At 43.8% G+C, this 22,546-nt stretch overlaps 1 protein-coding gene across 3 annotated transcripts in view; it reads right to left on the reverse strand.

The window, feature by feature from the left end:
• LOC109320041 (monocarboxylate transporter 10-like) overlaps nt 1-20,813 on the reverse strand; it is a 24,429-nt gene extending 3,616 nt beyond the window's left edge. Inside the window, exons 1-8 of one of the 3 annotated variants that reach the window (XM_019549962.1) lie at nt 20,278-20,514; nt 17,075-17,337; nt 14,971-15,186; nt 12,917-13,126; nt 10,152-10,303; nt 8,880-9,042; nt 4,776-4,895; nt 1,845-2,047 (exon numbers count right to left, since the gene is read on the reverse strand). In XM_019549962.1, the coding sequence (XP_019405507.1) occupies nt 1,845-2,047; nt 4,776-4,895; nt 8,880-9,042; nt 10,152-10,303; nt 12,917-13,126; nt 14,971-15,186; nt 17,075-17,321 (1,311 nt within the window). In that variant the 5' untranslated portion in view covers nt 17,322-17,337; nt 20,278-20,514. Of the gene's footprint in view, nt 1-1,844; nt 2,048-4,775; nt 4,980-8,879; nt 9,043-10,151; nt 10,304-12,916; nt 13,127-14,970; nt 15,187-17,074; nt 17,338-20,277; nt 20,515-20,654 lie in introns of those variants that run through there. The other 2 variants (XM_019549961.1, XM_019549960.1) reach the window with 2 other exon arrangements.
• Between the last annotated feature and the right edge of the window lie 1,733 nt (nt 20,814-22,546).

A 22,546-nucleotide genomic window follows, 5' to 3' on the forward strand; every position in this document is an offset into this window, starting at 1 on the left:
GTGTACAGGCAGGCAAGTGTGCCCTTGGGGGCTCTTGCCTTGCCCACAGATTGTACCAGGGCTGGGGCAAGGGTGGGCTCCCTTAAGTGCCTTGGCCCGCTGGCTTTGCAAGTGTTGCTCAGAGGGCCAGCAGTGGCCATAGTCCCCCCCCCGTCCCTCAGTGGGCTTAGTTTAAAGCCCGGTGGAGCAGGTCAGCCAGCCTGGCTGAGAAGAGCTTCCTGCCCAGCAGAGAGAGGTGGAGGCCATCTCTTCCCAGCAGCTCGCTGCCTGTCTCTCCAAAGAGCGGGCTGTGGTCATGGAAGCCAAAGCCCTCCCGATGACACCAGCGCCACAGTCTTTGGTTGACTAAGTGGCTCCTCCTCTCCCTCCTCAGCGCATAGCCCGAGACTGGGAGGATCAATGAGAACACCACCTGTGCCCCCAGACCCTTTAGCTTCACTCCCAAATCCCTGCAGCGCCTCATGACCTGACTGGGAGCACTCCGAGCCATGTCATTGGTGCCCATATGAATAAGGAGCATAGGACAGTGGTCTGTGGGCTGAAGGAGCTTTGGGATCTTCTCCACAATGTCCCAGATGCGGACCCCCAGGAAGCAGCAGACTTCCTGGGCTAAGGGGTCACCCCCTCAGTCCCTCTCAGGATGGAGTCTCCCACAACAAGCACCTTACATTTGGTCTTTGGGAGAGCGGGGATGGTAGCTGCAGTTGAGCCTGTGTTACCTATTGGAGCTGGCAACTTAGCAGGCTCTGCTGGAGCAGCAAGAGGTGTGTACCTGTTGCTAAGCTCCGGCAGGGCAAGGCCTGCTGCACCAAGGCCCCTAGGGACCTTAACCACCTTGGTCCATGCCCCTGACTGGACAGACTGGACAGAGTGGGAGGTCCCGGAGTCCTCCTTTGTCCTGGAGGGAGAAGGTGGTCTACCCTCCAGCTCCCAGGGGAGAACAGCCTGGCAGTAGGAGTCAATCTCCTGCTCACAGTCCCTGATGGCACCCAGTCTCCGGACTGTAGCCTAGAGCTCCTCCACCTGGCGTGCCAGAGACCCCAAAAGGGAGCTCCCCACACAGGGAGGTGGCCATGCTCCCGGGCCCCAGAGCCTGAAAGAGGGACAGGGGCTCCATCTGCGTGGAGCCCGGAACCATGGGCTCCGTCTGGGCCGCGGTCTCTGAGGTCCCCGGGGGGGTGGGGGACTGCAGAGCCCAAGGGGACCCGCAGGGTGCAGCACGTGCCCATCCATGTCATGCCTCCGATAGGCTGGCTATGGCTGGGACTATCTACCCTGGGGAGTCTGCAGGCAAGGTCTCAGGCCCTCCTGCGCAAACTCCACGCTAACTCACTCATTTAATTTAAAAACTTAAAACAACTCTTGATATGAAGAGAAGTTTTAATCTTTTAGTCTTTAGAATCTACTGTTCAGTGATTTAAATTAAAAGACTAACATAATTCTGTTTACTTCAATGGAGAACTTAGTGGAAAATGTTTAAACCAGTTTGAAACATTATCAATTTGAGAAATATTTCAAATAATTCCTATGCACACATTTTCTAAACACTCACAGACTTGCCCTCCGTGGGGAATACCAAAAGAACCAGGAAAAGCTTTCCAATCAGCAAAAAGTTTTAAAATTGTCTTAAAAGATTAGTAGAAACAATAGCAACCAGGACAGAAAAAAAGTCAACAAAAGAAAAAATAATAAACAATAAGATTGTAAGAATATTTTAATATAGGCATATGTCTATTTTAGCTTCATGTAATAAATTATGAAAAATGTTCCTACATGCTTCAAATAAAGATGTTTTAGCACAGAAATAATCATTTTGGCATAGATGCACTCATTCTTTCACTTACCCCTTCTGAAACAGATGACGACCCCCAAGGTATTATACTGCTTGTTATCTCACAAACTGAGGCATGAATAATATTTTTCTTCTCCTGTACTGCTGTTTTCTTCAGCCGAGGAATGAAAGCAAGAATACCTGCTGCTCCAACAGAGAAAAGCCCAGGAACTACAAACCCAATGTTGTAACTCCCTAACATGTCATATATCCAGCCTGAAAAAAATAATATTCTAGTTACATGCAAATCATATCCTTCTTTCATTAGAACTTATATTTTCCTTCATGTTCCTCTTTACAACCCTGGACCACAGTTATGAACACCACAGAAATGTCAGAGAAGCCTAAAAATAAAATAAATAAATCTCTTTAAACTCTTTCACTCATTTAATACATTTAACACATCATGTATCCTAGCAAAAGAGCACTTTTAATCTCTGTAATATATACAGAATTGACGAACTTTGTGGGAATACATCCTCACACTTATTAGAGGTGTTTATGGTGGGCCCAACAGACAAGTCTCTTTTTTCGATATAGACTGTAAATCCATTACAACAAACTTCACCTCGTGATGTGTGAGAGAAGGGCATTCACGTCACTGCCTCTTGTGCTGTCATTCTAAAAGCGAATCAATGGGAGCATACAGTAAAAATGGTTCATCAGGGCAAGACATTTTCTAATTGGAGGTTGGTCGGAGCTTAAGGACTAATTCTCAATAGTTTTGAGGTGACCAATTTTACAAGACAAATCTAGGTGAATTCAGTTCTACTATTTCAAGGTATTTTAGAATTGCAAAAGTGCACTGACCTTTTAATGCTTGAGATTAAAAAAAAAAAATCAACATGGGATGACACTGCCTCATGCTAGATTTTGCTGCTCAAAAATAAACCTGTGGGACTAGGATAGTCATCAAAAAGAGGGGAAGTGGCACTGGGGAGGCCACCTCAATTTTGGGAAGAAAGAAGCAGCAAATTGTTTTTACAACCACGATTGACGTTCCACAAGAGATATGGACTGGAACTCCTTTCCCTGGTCAATGGGGAGGAACAACGCTTGCATGGAGCAGCTCCTAGCTTCCCTCAGGACCTAGAATTTTGGGAGATGCAGTTGTATAGTAACCAGAGGGTGGTTTTAAGTAAGGCACCTCATGGGATAAAGACAGATAGATCATGTCCCAAGATAGATTCTCTGAGAAGTTCTGAACCGTTTTTTAAACACAAAACTACAGCTGTCTTACACTGCTTTATTTGGCCACCTGAAAAAGAGCACCTGGTAGAGGAAAGATGCTTTCTTATTTCACAGACATAGTTTTCGGGGGCAGGTGATGAGAGGAGAGTTGAGATGCCACAACAACAAAATTAAAAAGGCCTAGAATACATTCCAAATTGCTACAGAAAAATAATACAAGCATAATGAATTACATATTAAAACTTTACACTGGAAGAAATTCATCTCTATGTAGATGACATCCAACAAGATCTTTGCACCACTTCAAGGTTCTACTTAACTCTGTATAACATGGGTTATGTGGGACCTAAGTAGTACACAAGCCCCATGTAGGTACTTTGCAGAAGGGCAAATTTAACTTATGGTGAATACAGCAGAAAAAAATGCCTCACCAAGAAAAATATAGTCAATATTTAATGCCATCTGAGACACAAAAAGCTGATAACATCACAACAGAAGAACAAAAATATCATACGTCTAGAAAGGGAAAAATGCATATGGCAACAGTAGCCATATGAGAGGAAAAAAGATATGGAATCCTCCCTACCATTCATTCCTCAAACTGTTCCTAGGTCACTGCTTCTCAACCTTTTCTTCAGCATGACCTCACTGGATTTTTTTTGCGACCCCCAAAATGATGCAGACAAAACAAGTGTCCCCTCCCCCTGCAAGCAGCATGGCTGAAGCAAAGCCCGTAGGGGGAAAGGATGTGGGGTGCCCACTGCAGGCTCTGGGCTCCCAACCCTGCTGCCCTCCCCTTGGGGGTCTCCATGGCCCGGTGGGCAAGGCCAAGCAAAGAGGTTCAGTGCCACTACCAGAAGCCCCACACTGGCCACACTGCCATGGCGAGGCATCCCCTACCTGCCCAGCAGCAGTAACAGTAGCAGCATAGAGTTGTATCCCCTGCTACTGCTGGGCAGGCAGGGGGCGCTTTGCCATGGTGGCGTTGGGCTCCTGGCATGGGCAGCTCTACCCTCCCATGCTGGGTCTCGCACACTGGGCCATGGAGGCCCTGGGGGGAAGGCAGCAGGGTGGGGAGCCCCAAGCATGCAGTGGGCAGCTTGTATCTGTCCCTGCCCCATGAACAAATCTGGGGGACATGTGCCCCGCTATACTATCCTCAGGAGTGTGTGCAGTAGTGGGGAGCCAGCCTCACCCCTATATGAACTTCCTGTGGCTCCATCCTGCTCCACCAGGCTCCACATTCTGGCCCTGGCCTCAGGCTCCAGGTAGGCAGTAGCTCCAGGCTCACCCCTGCCCCACTTCCTCCTCCCTCCCTCCCTCCCCTTGGCATCCTCAATCTGCTCTGCCTGATCACCCTCCTCCCAGCCTCAAGCTGTCCCTTGCAGACTGGAACTCTGGCAGCCTGCAAGGGAAACCCACTGTTTCCTGCTTTTTTATGAGATTTTCATCGGAATTGGTCAACACTGCTGAGTGTCTTTGCAACCCCATTTTTTTATCGCTGCAACCCCAAATAGGGTTGTGACCCCAAGGTTGGGAACCACTGCCCTAGGTACAGAAACACAGGAATGTCTAAACTATTACAGGCCAAGGACGCTTCCCAAAAAAACCCCCTTCAATATTGCTAGCAATGTTATTAATTGTTTTACGAAAATACATTGTTTTCATATGGATAAATATTTAAATATTAGCACTGGCAAAGCATCAATATTTAGGACTATCTTCATATATAATTTCATGTTAAATAACTCACCTGCAAATGGTGGACCAAAACAACTAATTGCATTGACAGCCATCATAAAACCCCAAGCAACTGGCATTTTCTCTGCTCCCATTAAATCAAGAGTCAGCACAGGCAAAAGAACATAGTTCCCTGCATCAAAAAATCCCAGAAGGGTGCCAAAGGCAATTAGAGATGTAAGTGTTTTACAAAAAGGAATAAGCAAGAATAACACACCTGAAAAACAAAACAAAAAGTTAAGATAGGTTTAGCATGGCACGTGCTTAGACTTGTGGATAAAACGTGCTGAAAAGAACAGATGAAGATTGTGCTTCCTATCAATTGCTGGTTGACTGGTCTGCAGTCTTTCTGATATAATCTCATTGTACACTGAGGATGATACTTAGATTCCTGGTTGATGCTTAACTCTTACATAGAAGCATCAATGACTAACACTTTCTACATTCTTCAGCTAGCTAAGGCAGGGGTGCTCAACCTCCAGGGTAAATGCTACTCATGGAGCCACAGATACCTGGCCCATGGAGCTCCCCACAGATCAGGATATTTGGCAGCAGGGGAACAGCGGCAATAAATGTGGCTACCTTCCCCGCTGCCAAATTCTCAAATCCCAAGCTCCATACAGCAGATTGGGGCCAGGTCACATCTTTTCCTCCAACCCTGTGGCTGGATGAAGCTAGGCTATGCTCTTCCCAGCAGAGTGAATGGGGCTGGGCCATGCCTTCTTTCTCCCATGGAGCCAGTTCAAGCCTCCTTGCTCTTGTGGGCCAGGCTGGGGCTGAGCCATGCCCCCTCCCCTCCATGGGGCCAGACTGGAGCTGGGATGCCCCCTACCCCTCTCTGCTCATCCAAATGGGCCCCTGCTGCAACTGCCCCATACCAGATCAGGACCATCAACCAGATCCGGCCCTTGGCTAGCCTGGACATTACCCATCAGGCACACTGGCCAAAAACATTAAGCACTACTGAGCTAAGAGATTCCATCCTGCAGTGACGGATGGTGACGCAGTCATATTTATATATGGTTTTATCTTCTCTCATCCAAACTACATCACTACAACACACCTGTCCACAAAACCTTAAGAAGCTACTCATAAAAACATTGCTTAGAACTCTTTAGTAACACAAGCTACCCTGTGTAGATCACAACTATCCTCTACTCTGCACTGGCTTCCTATAGAATACCAAATAGAATTCAGGTTATCAATTATTTCTTTTAAGGAGCTAAAAGGTCTGGGCCCAAGGATATCTAAAAGACTACTTTAAGCTCCAAGATGGCCGATAGCTTCATTCCTCATAACTTCATTTATTCGATGTCCATCTAGATCCAAATCTATACTGTGAGGACTTTGCTGATACAGTTATGCAGATATACTCTAACACAGTGCTTCTCAAAGTGGTGGTCCACAGATCAGCACCGGTCCGTGAGCCGCTGGTCGCTGGTCCGCAGCGAGTTGCCAGGAAAGAAAAATATATTCGCTGGTCCATAGCAAGTTGCCAGAAAAGAAATAAATATATTTTCAGAAGCATAATATTGATAGGTCATAGCACCACAGTTTGTAGGTTCCAGCACTCCAAGTGATGTCACATCATGCAAAGTGAGGAAAGAGAAAGAAACAGCTGGTCGCGCATATGTGTAGCGCTGTTACACGAAGTTGCTGCCACCAGCTGAACCAGGCACCGGTCCCTGGCCCATTGGAAAAAAAATTGCTGGTCCGCCACATCAGATGGTTTGAGAAGCACTGCTCTAACAGAAAAACAATCCAGAAGTAGATGCAGCTTGCACTGGCCAAACCAAATCTTTGCCACTATAACACTCCAGCCCCCTTTCCAGATGAAATAAAACCAAAGTATTGTTAGGCTCAAAGACATCCTGATCGCATGACCCTGAGAATGAGAGCCTGAGATCAGTGTTCAGGGTGCCTCTAAGCCACCTGCTAATTGCCAGGCTTGGGCACATATGAGGAAGACAATGTAGTAGAGGCTGGTTTCTCAGAGGCTCTGGGCTCTGCAGGGTACAGACATATCTTTAGCAAATGTCTGAACAGTTTATCCAGGCTTTATTCAGCGTGCAGTCCCTCTGCCTGATTTTTCTGTCCTGTGACGTAAAAATATAAGCAGTGCCATACTGGATTAGACCAGTATCCTATCTAGTCCAGTGGCAGTAGTAGATGATTTAGAGTCAAGACATGAAAAGGGTATGTCTGGAGTGATTTATCCCATCATACCTTCCCTGGCATCCATCATCATTGATTTATGGATGTCAGAGGATACATTCCTGACTGTCTGAATAGTTATTAATGAATCTATCTTCAATGAATGAAGCATCTGGACGCATCTCTGGTAAGTATGAATTGGGTTTGGATATATCTAGAAATCCATCTCTACATGAGAACAATACCTTGAGAGCCACCAGACTAAAAAAGGTCCTGAGGTTGTTGGTTACCAAATTTCAATGTGAGACTCAAAAAACATGGTTTGCAAAAATAGGTAGTATCAAAACTAGTCCAAAAGACTACAGATGATACTTACAATGCTTTTTCTTACAACAAATAAGACAGTAGTATCCCTATATCACTGTAAATATCCAGGCCATATAGTCAAGTTACCTTCTTCTAGAAAAGGTTTGCTGATTCTCATGGTAACCATATTGACGTTTTCCCCTAAGAGCCAGACTGAGTTGAAATACTGCTTTTTATTATCAGGAAATAATTGGAATTAAACACCTCCCATCTTTAATGCAGTGGCCTGGGCTTGAGGGCACTCTTTGCAGAAAGGAATGGATTTCCTGAAGTCTGTTCTGATAAGGTGCCCAAAAGCACTGTTGAAAGTGAAGTTCAGGGCTGAGGCAGGGCACCGGGAAGGTTTTCTGAACCTCAGACTCTGTAACTTTACCAATAAATATTAAAGTTGCCTGAAATGATAAATTAAGGATAATTCTTACTATTTGCCTTTAACAAAGAGATCCTGGCAGAGGACAGAAAATAGTTGACTAGATGCTTTGGAATCCTTCAAAAATCTTTTGTATTTTGAAGCTTGCTAAATAAACAACAAGAACCTCTGCTCAAAGAGAATGTATTTGGGTTTCATGCTGGCATCAGGGTTTGGTCCTAAACTTTTACTGGCCCTGTACTCATGGCTCAGAGATGAAGAGTATAGTTTCTATTCTATAAGATACATATAAAGCACCTGTGGATTTGCCTACATTAAAATCAGCACTTGGTAAGGGATTTTAAAATAAAATTAGCATCTTTTTCATAAAATTTAAATCTATCTGAAGAAATTGTGATTCATTACATTTCTAAGCAAGCAACCATTATTTATCAGTGAAACTTTTATATTACTGAAGTACAGTAACAGTAAAATGGAATCTGCTAACATATTCTGCAAATAATACCATTGTTCTGACTCTGCTATAAACAGCAGACCTCAAATGTCTTTAACCCATTTTCCCTGTTTCTTCAGTTTCAGTGAACACTTGTTACACATTCTGCCATCCACTGAGAAAGCAGAGGAAAGGTTCTGACAAGAGAAATGTAATCAACTGTATTCTATTTGCCTTTTTTGGGGGGACAACAGCATATCAGTAAACAAAATGACGTGAATTGAAAGCATACCTACATGTACCAGGATTCTGTTACCCTTACTCAGGAATAGTAATTTGGTATAAACATATTTCCATCGAGTCAACAAGACTATTTGTTAAATAATAAAGTTAGTCAATGTGAATCAGTAAGTGTGGCAGAGTCTGTCTCCAAAATACTTATTTTTGCAGAAACTGAACAACTATTGCAAAACACATGTAATACAAGCAACAAAAGGGCACATTCATATAAAATTGAACAACATTTTTAAAAAGTAAATATAGTTTACAGTCATTAGCAATTAAGCAGGGATACAATAATTTAAATAAGCTACTGATAGAGTTCTGTAACAAAAAGTATATGACTGATTCTCCACTTCATGGAGAATGGCAGTGCAACTCCATTTCAAGAGCCACCAACAAAAAATTAGTGCAACAGAGTAAAAATCAGAATATATATAGCTAAATACAGTGTAGAATGACTGCCATTTAAAGAACATTTTCTTATGTTTAATTTGGATAATGGAAAAACTTACCAACGCAAAATACAGATGCCTGGTTAATAAAAAGACGGTTAATATTCTCTGAATCGCAAATCTTTCCAAAAAAGAGACAACTAAGCAGACTGCTTATTCCAGTTCCTACCATAATATATGGTGCATCATCCAATGAAATGCCCAAGCCATTTGCAAGCTTCATCTGTAAATACCAGTATATCAATTAAATAATACAGTGCTATTTTCCACAGATTCATTTGCATATGCACATACAGACTTATGATTGTATTCTAACCATTTTCCATTAAAACTCTGTTTAAAAAACAATTGACAAAATACTGTTTCATAGTTTATAAAACACTTTTTTCCTTTTTAAAAATCCTTTAGAAGTTTGAAGCATTTATCTGTACTCATGTATTATTAGGTCCTATCACACCTTTACCAGCATGTGTATAGGGGTCCTGATAATGGACTGCAACTCAGTTTCCTCCAAGATCTTTGGCTGAGGGCCAGAATATGAACCACTACCATCCCTGAAAGACTATAAAAGCTCCAGTCCCTAAACCAGCAGAATTCAGGAAATCTGCTGGAGAAAGACTCCTTGACTCTGCACTGCTGACTAGGCCACCAATGCTAATATCAAGACATGCTTCTTAAAGCATCTCAGCTATCTCACAGCACATAAAGGTAAACACCAGAAGATAAGAGCTATTTTAGTTAAAGGACAATGCTGGCACATGACTAAATGGGTATAAACTGGATGTGAATAAATTTGACCTAAAAATTAGAGGAAAGAGCATCTAACTATCAGGAGTATCTAACCATTCCATACCTTTTTTTAAAATTTACTGTGGTGACCAGCAAAGCCTGATCTAAGTTGAGACCTCTAGCTGCTACTCTAGTAGAAACATTGGGTCTAATACTTTAGATCCCAAAATAATCAGTGTAATATTTTATTCTCAAATGGAGAAAAGTGGTCTATTGAACATCCCCCTTGGCCCCAGGCTCTAACAAGACAGGATTAATCCATTTCTTAGCTTATACAAGGCTAACATACAGGTACATCAGAAGAAAATCGTATTACATTCCAACTACAAAAGAATCTTATACAATTGAAACTATGCAAGTCATGTTGACTAATTTGTATCTTTGTTAATAAGAAGTTCACATTCTTTCAAATACAGGTAATTATAATCTCTTGCTTTTCTAAATGACAGCTAAATTATCACAGAAGGATACTTAAAAAGCAAAAAAATACATGAAGTATCACTATTAAATCAGTAGTAATCAGAACAGAAATTACATTCTTACCATATGAACAAAAGGTATGAAGAATCCAAATTTTGCTAACCCAAGAGCGCACACCCAGATCTCAAAGACACTGTTTTTCCATAATCTTAGATCAACTATAAAACCTCTTAGTGGTGATGTCTGAAAGTTTTCAACAACACTTGGATGTCTTCCTTTAAGAAAAAAAGTTAAAAGAAAAATGCAGCTACAATTTTGTAAATATTTCATTACCATTTTTACCCAAGACTACTTTGAATTTAAGATGACTTTCTAAGATGATTATTAGATTCTAGACAAGAAAAACCTAAGTTTGTTTTAATGTTCCATTTCTAAAACCTAAATATTAGAGGGTCATTTTAAATTAATTGCCCTTACCACTGAGTGGGGGAAAGCAGTAGCAGGGGGCAAGTGGCAAGGAAAGCAGCAGCTGGGGATAGATGGCATGCCGATCGATGCACCCCTGCTATTTGCTCCTCACAAGTGCCTGCACCCCTAGCACCTGCCCCTCCTGCCCGCCCCACTCCTGCCTATCCCCTCTGCCACCTGCCCCTCTCTGGACCCTGCACCTCCATCAGCTGTTCCTCCTACTTGGTCCCCTTTCATCTGCCCTGCTGGCCCCTTTCCCTCACCAGTGCTTACCCTGTGCAACTGCTCTGGCTCTGGCTCTCCCCAGGGCAGGGAGCACCTGGGGTATGGAGTAGCAGTGGTCTGACCCCAGCCCAGGGCAAACAACACTAGAGTATGGGGGGAGCACAGGGGAGGGGGCATGTGGTACAAGGAGAAGTGCAGGGAACTGGGCCCATGGTGTGGGAGCAATGGGAGCATGGGGATAGGGGTATGTAGAGCAGGTGGGAGTAGGGGGAAATGCAGGGAAGAGGGCACACAAGAGTGAGGGGAGCACAGGGAAAGAGTGTACTTGGTGCAAGGGAGAGCTTGGAGGAGGAGATACAGAGTGAGCTGAAAGGGGACTTGTGGGTGGAGAGTCCACAAGGACAAGGGAGTTGCTGCAGCTTAGCATACCAGCATACCCTTTCTCTGGCATTCCTCCTGCAGCCACATGCACTTCACCCTGCCACCCTGGCCAGTACTCAAATTTAAGATGAATGTTCCTCCCCATGTTATACAAGGAAAAGACCTTCGTCTTGGATTTGAGAAAATATGATATATAGAGCCATTGTGAATCCTGTTCTTATTAGAGAAAAATCATGAACCAAAGTCAGAAATTACTTTTATGGTTTCATATGTAAAAAACAGATGCAAGTATAAGATAATTCATACACAGTCCAACAAAGGATAAGCTTAATCTTGCAGTGGCCAATGTAAGTACATATATGCCAGACTTATCAATAAGCAATGGCAAAATTTTGAAGACCCACTAAACATACCCTGCATTTCTCATGTTTCCCTACATGCTTAAGTAGTAAGGCAGATGGAAGAAGAAAACTGAACTATCGGGGAAATGTTTCATCTTAAGTTTGGAGTGCTGCTTTGTATCTCTTCAAGATGTTCCCCAGTTTCTTGGCCACAGCCCATGTTTCTCCTTGTTCCAAGTCTTCCACTAATTCCCCTCTCTCTGATTCCCATGCTCCAGTTCACCATTTACAGTCCCCATTTCTGGCTTAGATCTGCTGCTATAACATTAGTCTGAAGTCAACAGCAAATCGGTTCATATTTGTAAATATTTCATATAATGTAAAATGTAGTTCAGTACACACAATGAACACAGCTTGAAATTAATGTGGCCTTGCCACAGATGCAAGCAATGCTACCCTAGAGAAAGTGAGCAACAAGAAATTCTGTCCCAAACCTGGGCATTTTGAGGGACTACTTTTTTTAATGGATCCAGAATGGCATTTACCCAAAACTTAATTTTACTTTTTACATTAAATCCATGATGGGGGCTACAGCAGTCTTGATTAAAATGCTGAAATAAAAAATCAAAACCGTTTACAATTATGACATGAGATAGAGAGGAGAGACTTGTACTGGTCCCTTCTGTGGGTAGAACTGGCTGCAACTAATAAAAGAAAGGGAAAAAATAAATGAAAAACAAAATACTATACATCTTGCCATCTTTAAGCACAGTTGCTTTTGGGCCATAAAAAAAATCCAAGCTTAGAAACCTAAAGATCAACCACATAAATACAACAATCTTTCCTGTTTCAAAGCAGCTTCCTACCAGGACCAGGAAAAGAAAAAACTGACAGAGAAACTAAACTCCTCTTATTGGCAAAGTCATCAGATACAGGCACAAATAGATATCACGGTTATGACCCTCCAATTTCCAATTTCCTTATCTGTTTTATAAATTAGTATTATTTAAAATGGAAGTAGTTTTTTTTAATTGCCTAAAAGATCTTAAGTAAAAAAAAAATTAGTGCCTCGATTCAGGTTACTTAACATAATATCTTGCTATAAAAAGCTTCTACATCATGTTTAAGTGGCCAGGTAACTCAAGTTTACAACTATGCGTTGGTAGCATGGAACAAAGCAAATATACAATCCGTATGTTCTCAGTGCATTCAAATAAAGCACATACATGCATTATTTTAAACAAATTATTTGGAATCAACTTGTAGGGCTATTTTAATAACCATGTTAGAGTCCAGTATTGTAGACCTACAGCTGATTTTTATGAACCACGGCCTCTTTTATGTTTTGTTAACAAAACATAAAAAAGCCAAAGCAAAAGACTCTGTTACAGAAAAAGAATTTGATGTTGTTATAACTGATACAAGAACAAAATCCAATAGATGTTCACTAAAAAGGTCAAAAAGATGGCATACGTTTTTCCAGCGGTCTGTAGGCAAACCCAGCAAAAATGCCTATTGCCAGAATTCCACAAAACACACGTAGACTAGTTCTCCATCCAAGTGTCCTGATTAGATATCGATGCACTTGATTCTGAACTAGTGTTCCTGCTGCCCCTCCAGCCATCACAATCCCAGTTGCAAACGATCGCTTTGTGGTAAAGTAAAGGCTTACCATTATCATGCCTATGAAAAAGAGATACAATTTTTAAAATACTTGAAAAATCTGTTTTACACTATAATAAAACTCAGTTATCTCCATCTCATTATTCACATTGGGGCTGTAAAAACAACACGCACAAGTGAGACATTGGTGGAGAGAACAAAGGGAAATGCACAGAACGTCGTAGACCAATGGTTACCAGTCTTTTTGGATTAATGGAATACTGTCTGTCTTCAAAATTTGTTGGACCTCTACACCCTCCATCCTATGTGATACAAGTTCCCCAAAATATCCTCTTCACATGCCCCACATGGGAAATAACTCCATACTTCCCAAACACCTCCCACCCATAAGGGACTTCTCCCAAAAAAATAACTTCACATATTTCACCCAAGGCAAAGGCCTTTAACCCTTCCAGACACCCTTTTAACATCTGGCAAAGGTTGTTTCCTCACATGCCAAGGGACAAGACTGGCACCTTGAATCACCACACAGAAGGGTAGAAGCTGTGTCTTTATACTGAAGCTAGGATGCGTTCAACCTAACAGGGCCCCTTAGAGCAGGTGTGGGCAAAATATAGCCTACGGGCTGGATCTGGACTACCATGGCATTTTACCAGGCCTTCAACACATCCCTCAGCCCTGCCTAACTTAGGTGTGTGTGTGCAGGGGGTGCAGCCTCAGCTGTGCCCATGGGCAGCTGGTGCCACCTTAGTCGGGGAGGCATGTTCCCCCCCCGCAACAAGTCCTGTCGACTGGGGAGGGGGTACCCCCACAGCCGACTGCATTGTCCAGAGGGCGGGGGTCCCCTGCAGCTGATCCCGCCAATCACTGCAGCCAATCATTGCAGCTGCTTCTGGGACTGGCTACGGCCACTTCTGGGAGCAACTGCAGCGATCAGCTGGTGCTTGTGGGGGGGGCACCGGTGCACCCACCTGTCCCCCTGCCCATCGCCTAAGTGCAGCTACTCAGGAGATGCACTGGCACTCTCAGGGGATGCACATGCACCCCTGTGCACCCCCTACGTGCCGCCGCTGCCATGGCCCGTGAGATTGGTCCCACCACCTCTGAGCACACAGCAGGCCTGTGGTGGCAGGGCAGCCAAACTACGCCTCCTGGCAGCCCCAGTGGCAGTGGCTCCTTCTGGCTGCCACTACTAGCATTGTTGCCAGTGCTGGTCCCAGCCCCGCTGCCTGGGTTCCCCAACCCGTCTGCCCAGTACCCACCGCTCAGAGTGCCGGACAGAGCGGGGTCTCCACGGATACTGCTGGGACCTGCACAGGCAGGGTGCACTCAACTGGGCATATGGGATGGGGCTGTAGGTGGGCAGGGAGTGGAGTCCAGGAGCAGGGTGGGTAGGCAGGGCTGGTATCAGGGGCTGGTGACAGTGTGAGGCTGTGCAGGGAATGAGCTACGGTTCTGCCGTGGGCCCTGGCCCCATACTGTTATCACTCGGTGATCCCAACCCAGCCCCAGTCCCAACCACCCATCCTGCTCCTGGATGCTACTCCCAGCCCACATGTATCCCCATCCTATGCACCTGAGCATGCCCTACCCGCAGGGGTCATGGCCAGCCTCCATACAGACTCCATCTTCCCACTCCATCTGACACCCCCAGTCTGGTGAGGTGTTGAGGGGAATCTGTTAAAACTGTACTGCCAATCCGAAGTGTAAAATACAGGCATCCTATGTACCTTTTCTAATGAAGATATTATTTTCTTAATAACTGTATGCCCTTTTCTCCTTTTTTATTTAAGCAATGGAAGGCAGAACTTTTAAGAAGATCAAATTAAGAAAAAATGTTTTTTGTAACTTGCTGTTTTATCTTAATGCATTGGTCTACTAGTAAATAAATAAAATCAAATTACCTGGAGTATAAGCAAAACTTGATCCTATACCCACTAAGAGGCCATGGGTTAAAAACAGAATACTTATATCATGAGCAAAAGATGAAAAAATGACACCTGCCATCATAATTAGAGCTCCAAAAACTGCTACTTTTATGGCTCCATATTTCTGCAGAAGTTTTCCAGAAACAGGACCAAAAATCATGATGAAACCATAACTGAGTGATCCAATCCAGGCTGGAAGAGGAAATACACTCTTGCAATGAAATGCATTTTACATGTCATAATGAGAACATACTAATTAGCAGATCCTTCACTGGTATAAACTGGCATCGTTCCACTGAAGACAGTGGAACTGATTGATACTGATTCAAACCAAATAAAGATATATGTACTTACTACATCCAAGAGACAGTCTTACTTCTAATACCAAGCATTGGCTACTGTGAGAGGTGCTGTGCTCTCTACCACTAGCTACCATATGTTTTTTTAAATGAAGACAAGCCCCACCCCCCCAAATCAGCACAGAGGGAAAAGCCCCTCATCTTAGAGTCAAGTACAAAGTGGGGGATGAAGGAATGGGAGGCAGTTGCTGAGGCTCTGACTGGCCCTGAGTGTGTTGGGGCCAGAGTCAGACCCACAGCAGCCTCTTGCTTCCCTGCGCTGCTTGCCCTCTGCAGTTTCTACCCCTCCCCTCAACCTTCCCTCTGCTCCACCCCACTCCGTCAGGCACAGCTTGGCATTGGCTCAGGCTGGATTCCCACCCAGGCAGGTAACACAGAGAAACACCATCCCCTGCCCAGCCCATCAGCAGCGCCACCACTGCTGCATGGCCCAGCAAGGGCTGTACTCCCCTGTGCTGTGCTCCAAGTCCTGACAGAGCACAGAGGCCAAGCATGGGGGGGGGGGGGCCAGGAAGAAAGAGACAGAAATTGTAGGGGAGGGAGAAGGGACACTGTGGGGAGAGAAAGCAAAGGTAGGGACTATGGGGAGTGGGTTAGGCGAAGGGGCAGAGATTGTGGGGGACTAGGGGTAGACAGGTAAAAGTAGCAGGAGCAGGGCAGGAAGGCTGCAGAGGGAATAAGTGGGGGACAGAGGGCAAGGGGTCTGTTTGACCCCACCCCAGCCACTGCTTTCTGTGCTATAGCATTTGTTGGGAGGACAAACTTAAGACAACCATCCAATAATTAGATTGTGAAAATTATAATAACTGTATTTCCATGCATAGAATTTACTTATTGGGGGATCATCTTAAATTCAGGATTTTACAATTGAGTGAATACAGTAAATCTCAGCACTTGACAGGGTTAAGTTCAAATTAATTGTCGTTGAAAATTAACCACTTTTAACCATATAACTTCTATGTCACAGTGGTTTAAGTCTCAGCTTTTAAAATCTCTCATAAAGGAAAGCTATATTAATCTAAAATAATACAATGTATCTAATGAATAATTCACTACTTCCTTTGTATTTCTAGTAGAAACAATCCAAACACATTACACTAAGAATGTGAAACTCAAGTCAAGAAGAAAAGAAATTATATTTGTAATTATGTTCAGTAGGCCAGAATATAAATTTAAAATGCGCACCACCCTCAATCTGAAAAAAAGTTACCACTGAAATCAATTCTAGGGCTATAACTGATTTTAGTGTAGTGCCTGAACTGAAGAAATAGATCGATTCTGATTGACCCAAAGTATTTTTTCTGTTTTTCTTACCAAACACAAGTCCCCCAAAAATCCATTTTGTACCCGGCAAAATATTACAAAGTGAGACCAAACAAAATAACAAACTCAATTCAGGTTGGAAAAATGTGACAATTTTAGGGGGGAAGAAATATCTAAAACAGCTCTACAAGAGCATGGAACCTGGAATGCTATATGGTTCATATTCCCCTGCATTTACCTTTATAGCAGTTCTTCTTCTAAGCAAGGAAATATATTAAATACAACAAACATTCTACCAAAGAAGAAACATTTAGATTTTTTGAGGTAAGCGTTTTAACAGCAGACTGTTAATTAGATCACTTTTCAATGTTATATCACATTAGAAATGCTGATTTAGTTTTGGGCTACCTACACAGAAATATCAAGCCTTGGTTTTATATAATTCACTGATGACCTACCTGTCCGTGAGCTACTTGACTTGAAGGTCTCAAGTAAGGATACCATGTAAACACCAAAAGCAGAATGGAATCCACTGACAAGCAAAGCATGTGTAGATGCAGCCAGCACCACAACCCATCCCCAACCTCCATCCGGAGGAGGGTCCAAAAATGAAATCTCTTTCTGGAGACTATCAGTATTATCCTTTTTCTCCAAGTTGCGTGTAACCTGATGCAGCAAAGTCCGTAACCGTCTCATTTGTAACATGACTTGAATTTATGACCTGCATACAAATACATTTTTTTCATAGAATACATGAAAAATGTGAAACTTGGAACAAAATCAAAGTATGCATTTATTATACTGTATACCAAGCGCAAAATTAAAATATCTACTATTATGGAGTAATCCTTTAGTAACATCACTTTAAAAATCAATTTAATCTACCAGCAAATTAGAAAAGTTAGTCTCTTAGTTATAAAGTTTTTTTCTATGGCATCATGCAGCAGAGTAAAGACTGCCTTGCTGCTGACTGCATACGCCCATACCTGAATATGTGCACCATGTAAGTTTAAACTTAACTCTGAATTTTTGGCTTTATACAATTACAACTAATGCAACTTCAACACCTCCTCCTCCAAAACTACTGCTGGGCTCATGGAAACAGAATAGGGCTAAGTAGCACAACTGCTGCAACAGTCAAGAAGCCAGTTAGATTGGTCTTTAGGACTAGGGACAGAAATTACACATAAACTGGTATAAGTGATCAGAAACCAATTCAAATCTGTAACACAGCAGCAGTTCAGTGCATATAAACTGTTTTGAAATGACCAAAACCTTTTTAAGATAAACCTGCATGGATGTAGTATCAGACTTAACTGCTTTAGGTTAAATCAATTTATTGAACTTCTGTCCCAGATCCCCTCCAGATTCAAGCTCCAGCTGAGCAGAGGCATGCTCTAGCACCCCCTGCCTGCACCCCTGGTCTATGGCCTGAGCCACTGCAGGCATGTGGCTGCATTTCTGGAATGAAAAGTAAATATCTGATCACTTGCTTATTGGTTCAACCTATGCAGCTTAACCTAACCTCTGAAGATTAAATCAATTCAGCTTCGGGCTTTCTGTCTGTACTTAGCCTAAGTGGTTTCATTGATACTCCATTTGACTTATCTGGATGTCACTAGGAATGCAGTAGAGGATTGACTGTGATATAGCTCTAGCATGGTAAGTTACTACCTAAAAGGTGCAAATGCACTTGTATGACTCTGACCCAGTGAAATCAATGGAGGTTTTGGTATTGATTTCCCTGGATCAGATCATTAGTTACCAGCTCTACTCCTTGAGTATATTCAGTCATAGCCACAGGCATCATAGAACCATAGTAAATTAGGGCTGGAAGGGCCCTCAGGAGGTCATCTAGTCCAACCCCCTGCTCAAAGCAGGACCATCCCCAATTAGATCATCATAGCCAGGGTTTTGTCAAGCCAGGTCTTAAAAACTTTCAAGGATGGAGAATCTGTGGTTACCTCTTTAAGTAACCTGTTCCAGTGTATTTACTGGACATCATGAGACAGTTTTTCCTAATATCCAACCTAAAGTCTCCTTTGCTCAATGTGAGACTGTTGCTCCTTGTTCTGTCATCTGTCACCAGTGGCTGCTTGCAGAAGTTAAAAAAATGCTGCGCTTTACCACAAGCAGCAGCATGTTACTTTGTCTTAGATCTGACACTTCAGCAAGGCTTTTTGGTGATTTTATCAAAAGCAGAGTCATCAGCTATTAGATAAAAGCGCCCAAAAAAGCCCCACTAAAGTACCTGATCCATACAACCAGGTCCAACTAACACTGCCTCTTCTGGGCATGCCCTGAGCTCAGTGCAGAGTTTAAAATAAAACACATTTTTTTGTTTGGTTGGTGTTTTTTAAACCCCTGCAACCAACCACTAAGAATAGTCTAGCTCCACTTTCTTTGGACCCAACCTTCATCATATGGAAAGCTACTATTAAATCCCCACTCCGTCTTCTCTGGATTAAAGCAGCCCCACTGCCTCAGCCTCTCCCCACAAATCACCCTGTGCCATAGGGCTGGGCTGAGCCATCCCACCCCACTGGCACCATCGCTTCTCCCTCACAACTTTCCCTAACACCCACTTTCCAACCCCTCAATCTGGGGCCTTTTGCTGTCAGCCAATTGCCTTCAAAACACCCAGTGCAGTAGCAGTGTTGCCAGGTATATGATAGGTATCATATTTGTACAGTAATTTCAATGCTTGTTTGATATACAATCAATAATAGTAAAAATGTTCAAAATGTATAATAATTTCTGATGGGGTTTAATGGGCAAATATCCAGTTAGTCTAATAAAAGCCATCACTTCTACCAAGTGTTCCCAATAATTCATAGACATTAAGGCTGGCACTTTATTGATGCAGCATATGCAAAACCCAAGTCAGTCTTGGGGAGTTTAACCAACATTTTTTTTTTTTTTTTTTATTAGGGAAAGTGTTTCCTGTTCCAAGCCAAATCAATGGAGTCATTCAAGAACTGTATGTGGCCGTACCACCAGCAGACATCCTCCACCCCTGCCCGGGGCTGCAGATGCTTCCAAACCCTTTGGTAAGTATCCTATGCACAGGCCCAAGCCTGAAGACTTGGGATTTGGATGCCCCTGAGTTTCACTTGCCCTCAGCCATATGGCCACAACAGCAGTCTGCCACATCAAGATGGGCATAAAGCCAATATCTTCCCACGGGAAACAGAAGTGGAAGACTATGCCTTACCTTGGTCAGTGCTACCCCCTGCCAAAAAAATAGTCTTCCCCTGTACCTAGGAAAACCACCTTAGCAGTCATGGTATTTCCCCTGCCAGGTATTTCAGTAATAATTTTTTTAAAAAAATTCACATTCTAGGCCAAATTGGCCAAATCCATTCCAAATCCTTTAGTCCAGAACCAAACATGGCCCTATACTGGCAAATATCCTTCACCCCTGCCTGCGGCTTCAGATCATCCCAAATCCTTTAGGCCTGCAAGCCTGAAGACTTGGGGTTCAGATGCCCCCAAGTTTTGCTTGCTCTCAGCCATAAGGTATTTCAGGTCATCTTTTTTTTTTTCCAATTATTTATCTGTATTTAGGTAGTAATCTCCCAACACTTTCTTCTGACAGCTTGCCTCAAAATAAAGAAAGGCTTCAATTTTGCAGACCCAGGTCTCTCTCACTCAGACTTACTTGCATGCTTATTTGCACACTTTCCATTTTTTTCAGTGTGCAATAATTTTTTCAGCAAATACAAAATACAAAAATCTAAAATTCATAGTTCAGAAACGATCCCTTTTATTAGCCCAACTAAGACATTTAAAAAATATATATGTCTCTATTTCCCTCACAGCAAATACGATAAATTTGGAGCTTCCAAAACGATAAAGACAGGCGCGAGACCTGGCAAAGCTACGCCCACCAGGAACTCCCCCGCCCCACCGCAGGCGGGGCCGCTTATGACACTAACGTAACGCAACAGGCACGTGGGAGCCGCGCGAGGCCACTCTTCAGCCCGGGCCCCTTGTTCGGGTCTGCGCTGGATGGGGGTTTAGCCATCACGAGCTGACATCACGGAAAGGAGGCGGAGCCTTAAACAGCAGTCCAGCCCCCTCAGCAGGGACAGCCGCAGCCCCCTCAGGCGCGGGGCGGGGTCTGGTGCCCGAGAGTGAGGAACCGCCCGCCCCGCCCCTACCCAAGCTGCTGCGACGCTTGCAGCCGTTGGTGCCGCCCTCAACCCCGCGCGCGAGGGGGCGGGGCCAATCCCCTTCGCCCCGGGGGCTGTGGGTGAAACACGCCCCCCTCCGCTGTAGCGCATGCGCGGGGCGGGGAGGCCGTAGGCGAGCTGCTTCTCCCTCCCCCCGACACACACCGGGGGCGGGGCCTAAGTGGAGCGGGAGGCGGGGCAGGGCGGTGTCACATGCCCTCCTCCCCGCGGTGGGGGAAATGGGGATAGGAGCGTGTGATTGGTGGAGCTCTTTTGTGACGTAGTGTCCTACCACCCCACGGGGAGATGGGCATCTCAGCAAAAAGTTTGACTGGTGCAAGGTTTTTGACCAGAGGGAAATGTTGGGGCAGGTGTAGCCCAGGAGGAGGGCTGCAGGGGAGGGGGTTGTATCACTAAGCTCCTGGGTGGAAGCTCTGGGGTTGCCTTGTGCCCTCCCATTGGCTACCCACCAATGCTAAACATTGCAGGGGGCCTTAGAAAGTCTCTCAGTGCCCTTTTTTAGTGATGCTTTACTGTGCATTAGCCTAAAAACACTGCATCATAGGCTACTAGCACAGTTTTGCCATGACACGCTACTGGACAGTGTTATGAGGCTGATGCACAGTGTCTCATGTAGATGCACTCAGCTGGTTTTTTTTCCATTAAAACATTGACTGCTTAAAAGTTCATTCACCCGCTCTGTTTTACCCACTGGGCTGTTTAAAGTTCTTCCAGCTGCTTTATTTTAGCTACTTCTGGATGTGCATTAATAGATTGATTGGAGGCAGACAAGAATGCCTGCATAATATTTATTCATATTTATTGTCCCAAGACGGCAGGCCTGATGCCTGGAGCAAAATCAGCACACACAGATTGAGGTGGGCAGGGCACATTGCAAGAGCAGGTGGGAGAAGGTGCCAGAGGCAGATTTTGGAAGCTGAGGAGATGAAGGCAGGCCACAGTAACAGTGGGAAGATAAAACCTGATCTGGAAGGGACAGGCAAAGTTGTGATGAGGTGGAAGGAGATTGCACATGATAGGAAAAGATGGAAGGCTTTGGTTAAGGTGGTTGTAGGCCCTCGAGGCCTGTGAGACCAGAAAGAGAGAAAGAAAGAGAAAACACCATACTTGTGTGAGAAAACATCTACTGTATACCTTGCATTTCAGTTACTATCAGCCAGCAAGGTATTAGAGCTAAAGGATGAGGGTAATCCAGACGTAAGAGCTGTTAATGTCTTTCTTCCTCATATTATCACACACTAAAGGTAATGTATGAGAGCCAGGCAATAATCCTCCTAAAATACATTTCCTTTCACATTTTATTAATATCAATTTTAAATGCTAGGAAAATTAATGATGTTGCTTCAGCAGTGATGACATTGTTAGGGCTGTAATAAGTCTTGTTAGTAATTTTTGGCTGTGGCAGGTGACCGTGTTATAAAAATGTGATTGTCCTGCTGCCTCCTTTTTTATATTGGACAGCAGCAGTACTTCCATGTTTTCTGGAAGAATGCTTTTCTTTTACAATGTGGGAAGTGAAGAAAAGCCTAAAAAATAGTAAGCTAAGGCAACACTCCCAAAACCTTAGCAAAATGGAAGTGAGGTAAAAAAAACTCTCTCTCGGTTCGTTTTCTTTGGAGGCTCATTGAATAACAAATCCTTAGGCACACGTTGGTGAGACAAAAGGTATATATTTGCAAATAGGGTCAGAGGGAGAAGACAAAAGATCAAAACCCTCTGCCCCCAAGTACAATC

The sequence above is a fragment of the Crocodylus porosus genome, unplaced genomic scaffold (assembly GCF_001723895.1).
Source record: "Crocodylus porosus isolate Cpor-Errol unplaced genomic scaffold, CroPor_comp1, whole genome shotgun sequence".
NCBI lineage: Eukaryota > Metazoa > Chordata > Crocodylia > Crocodylidae > Crocodylus > Crocodylus porosus.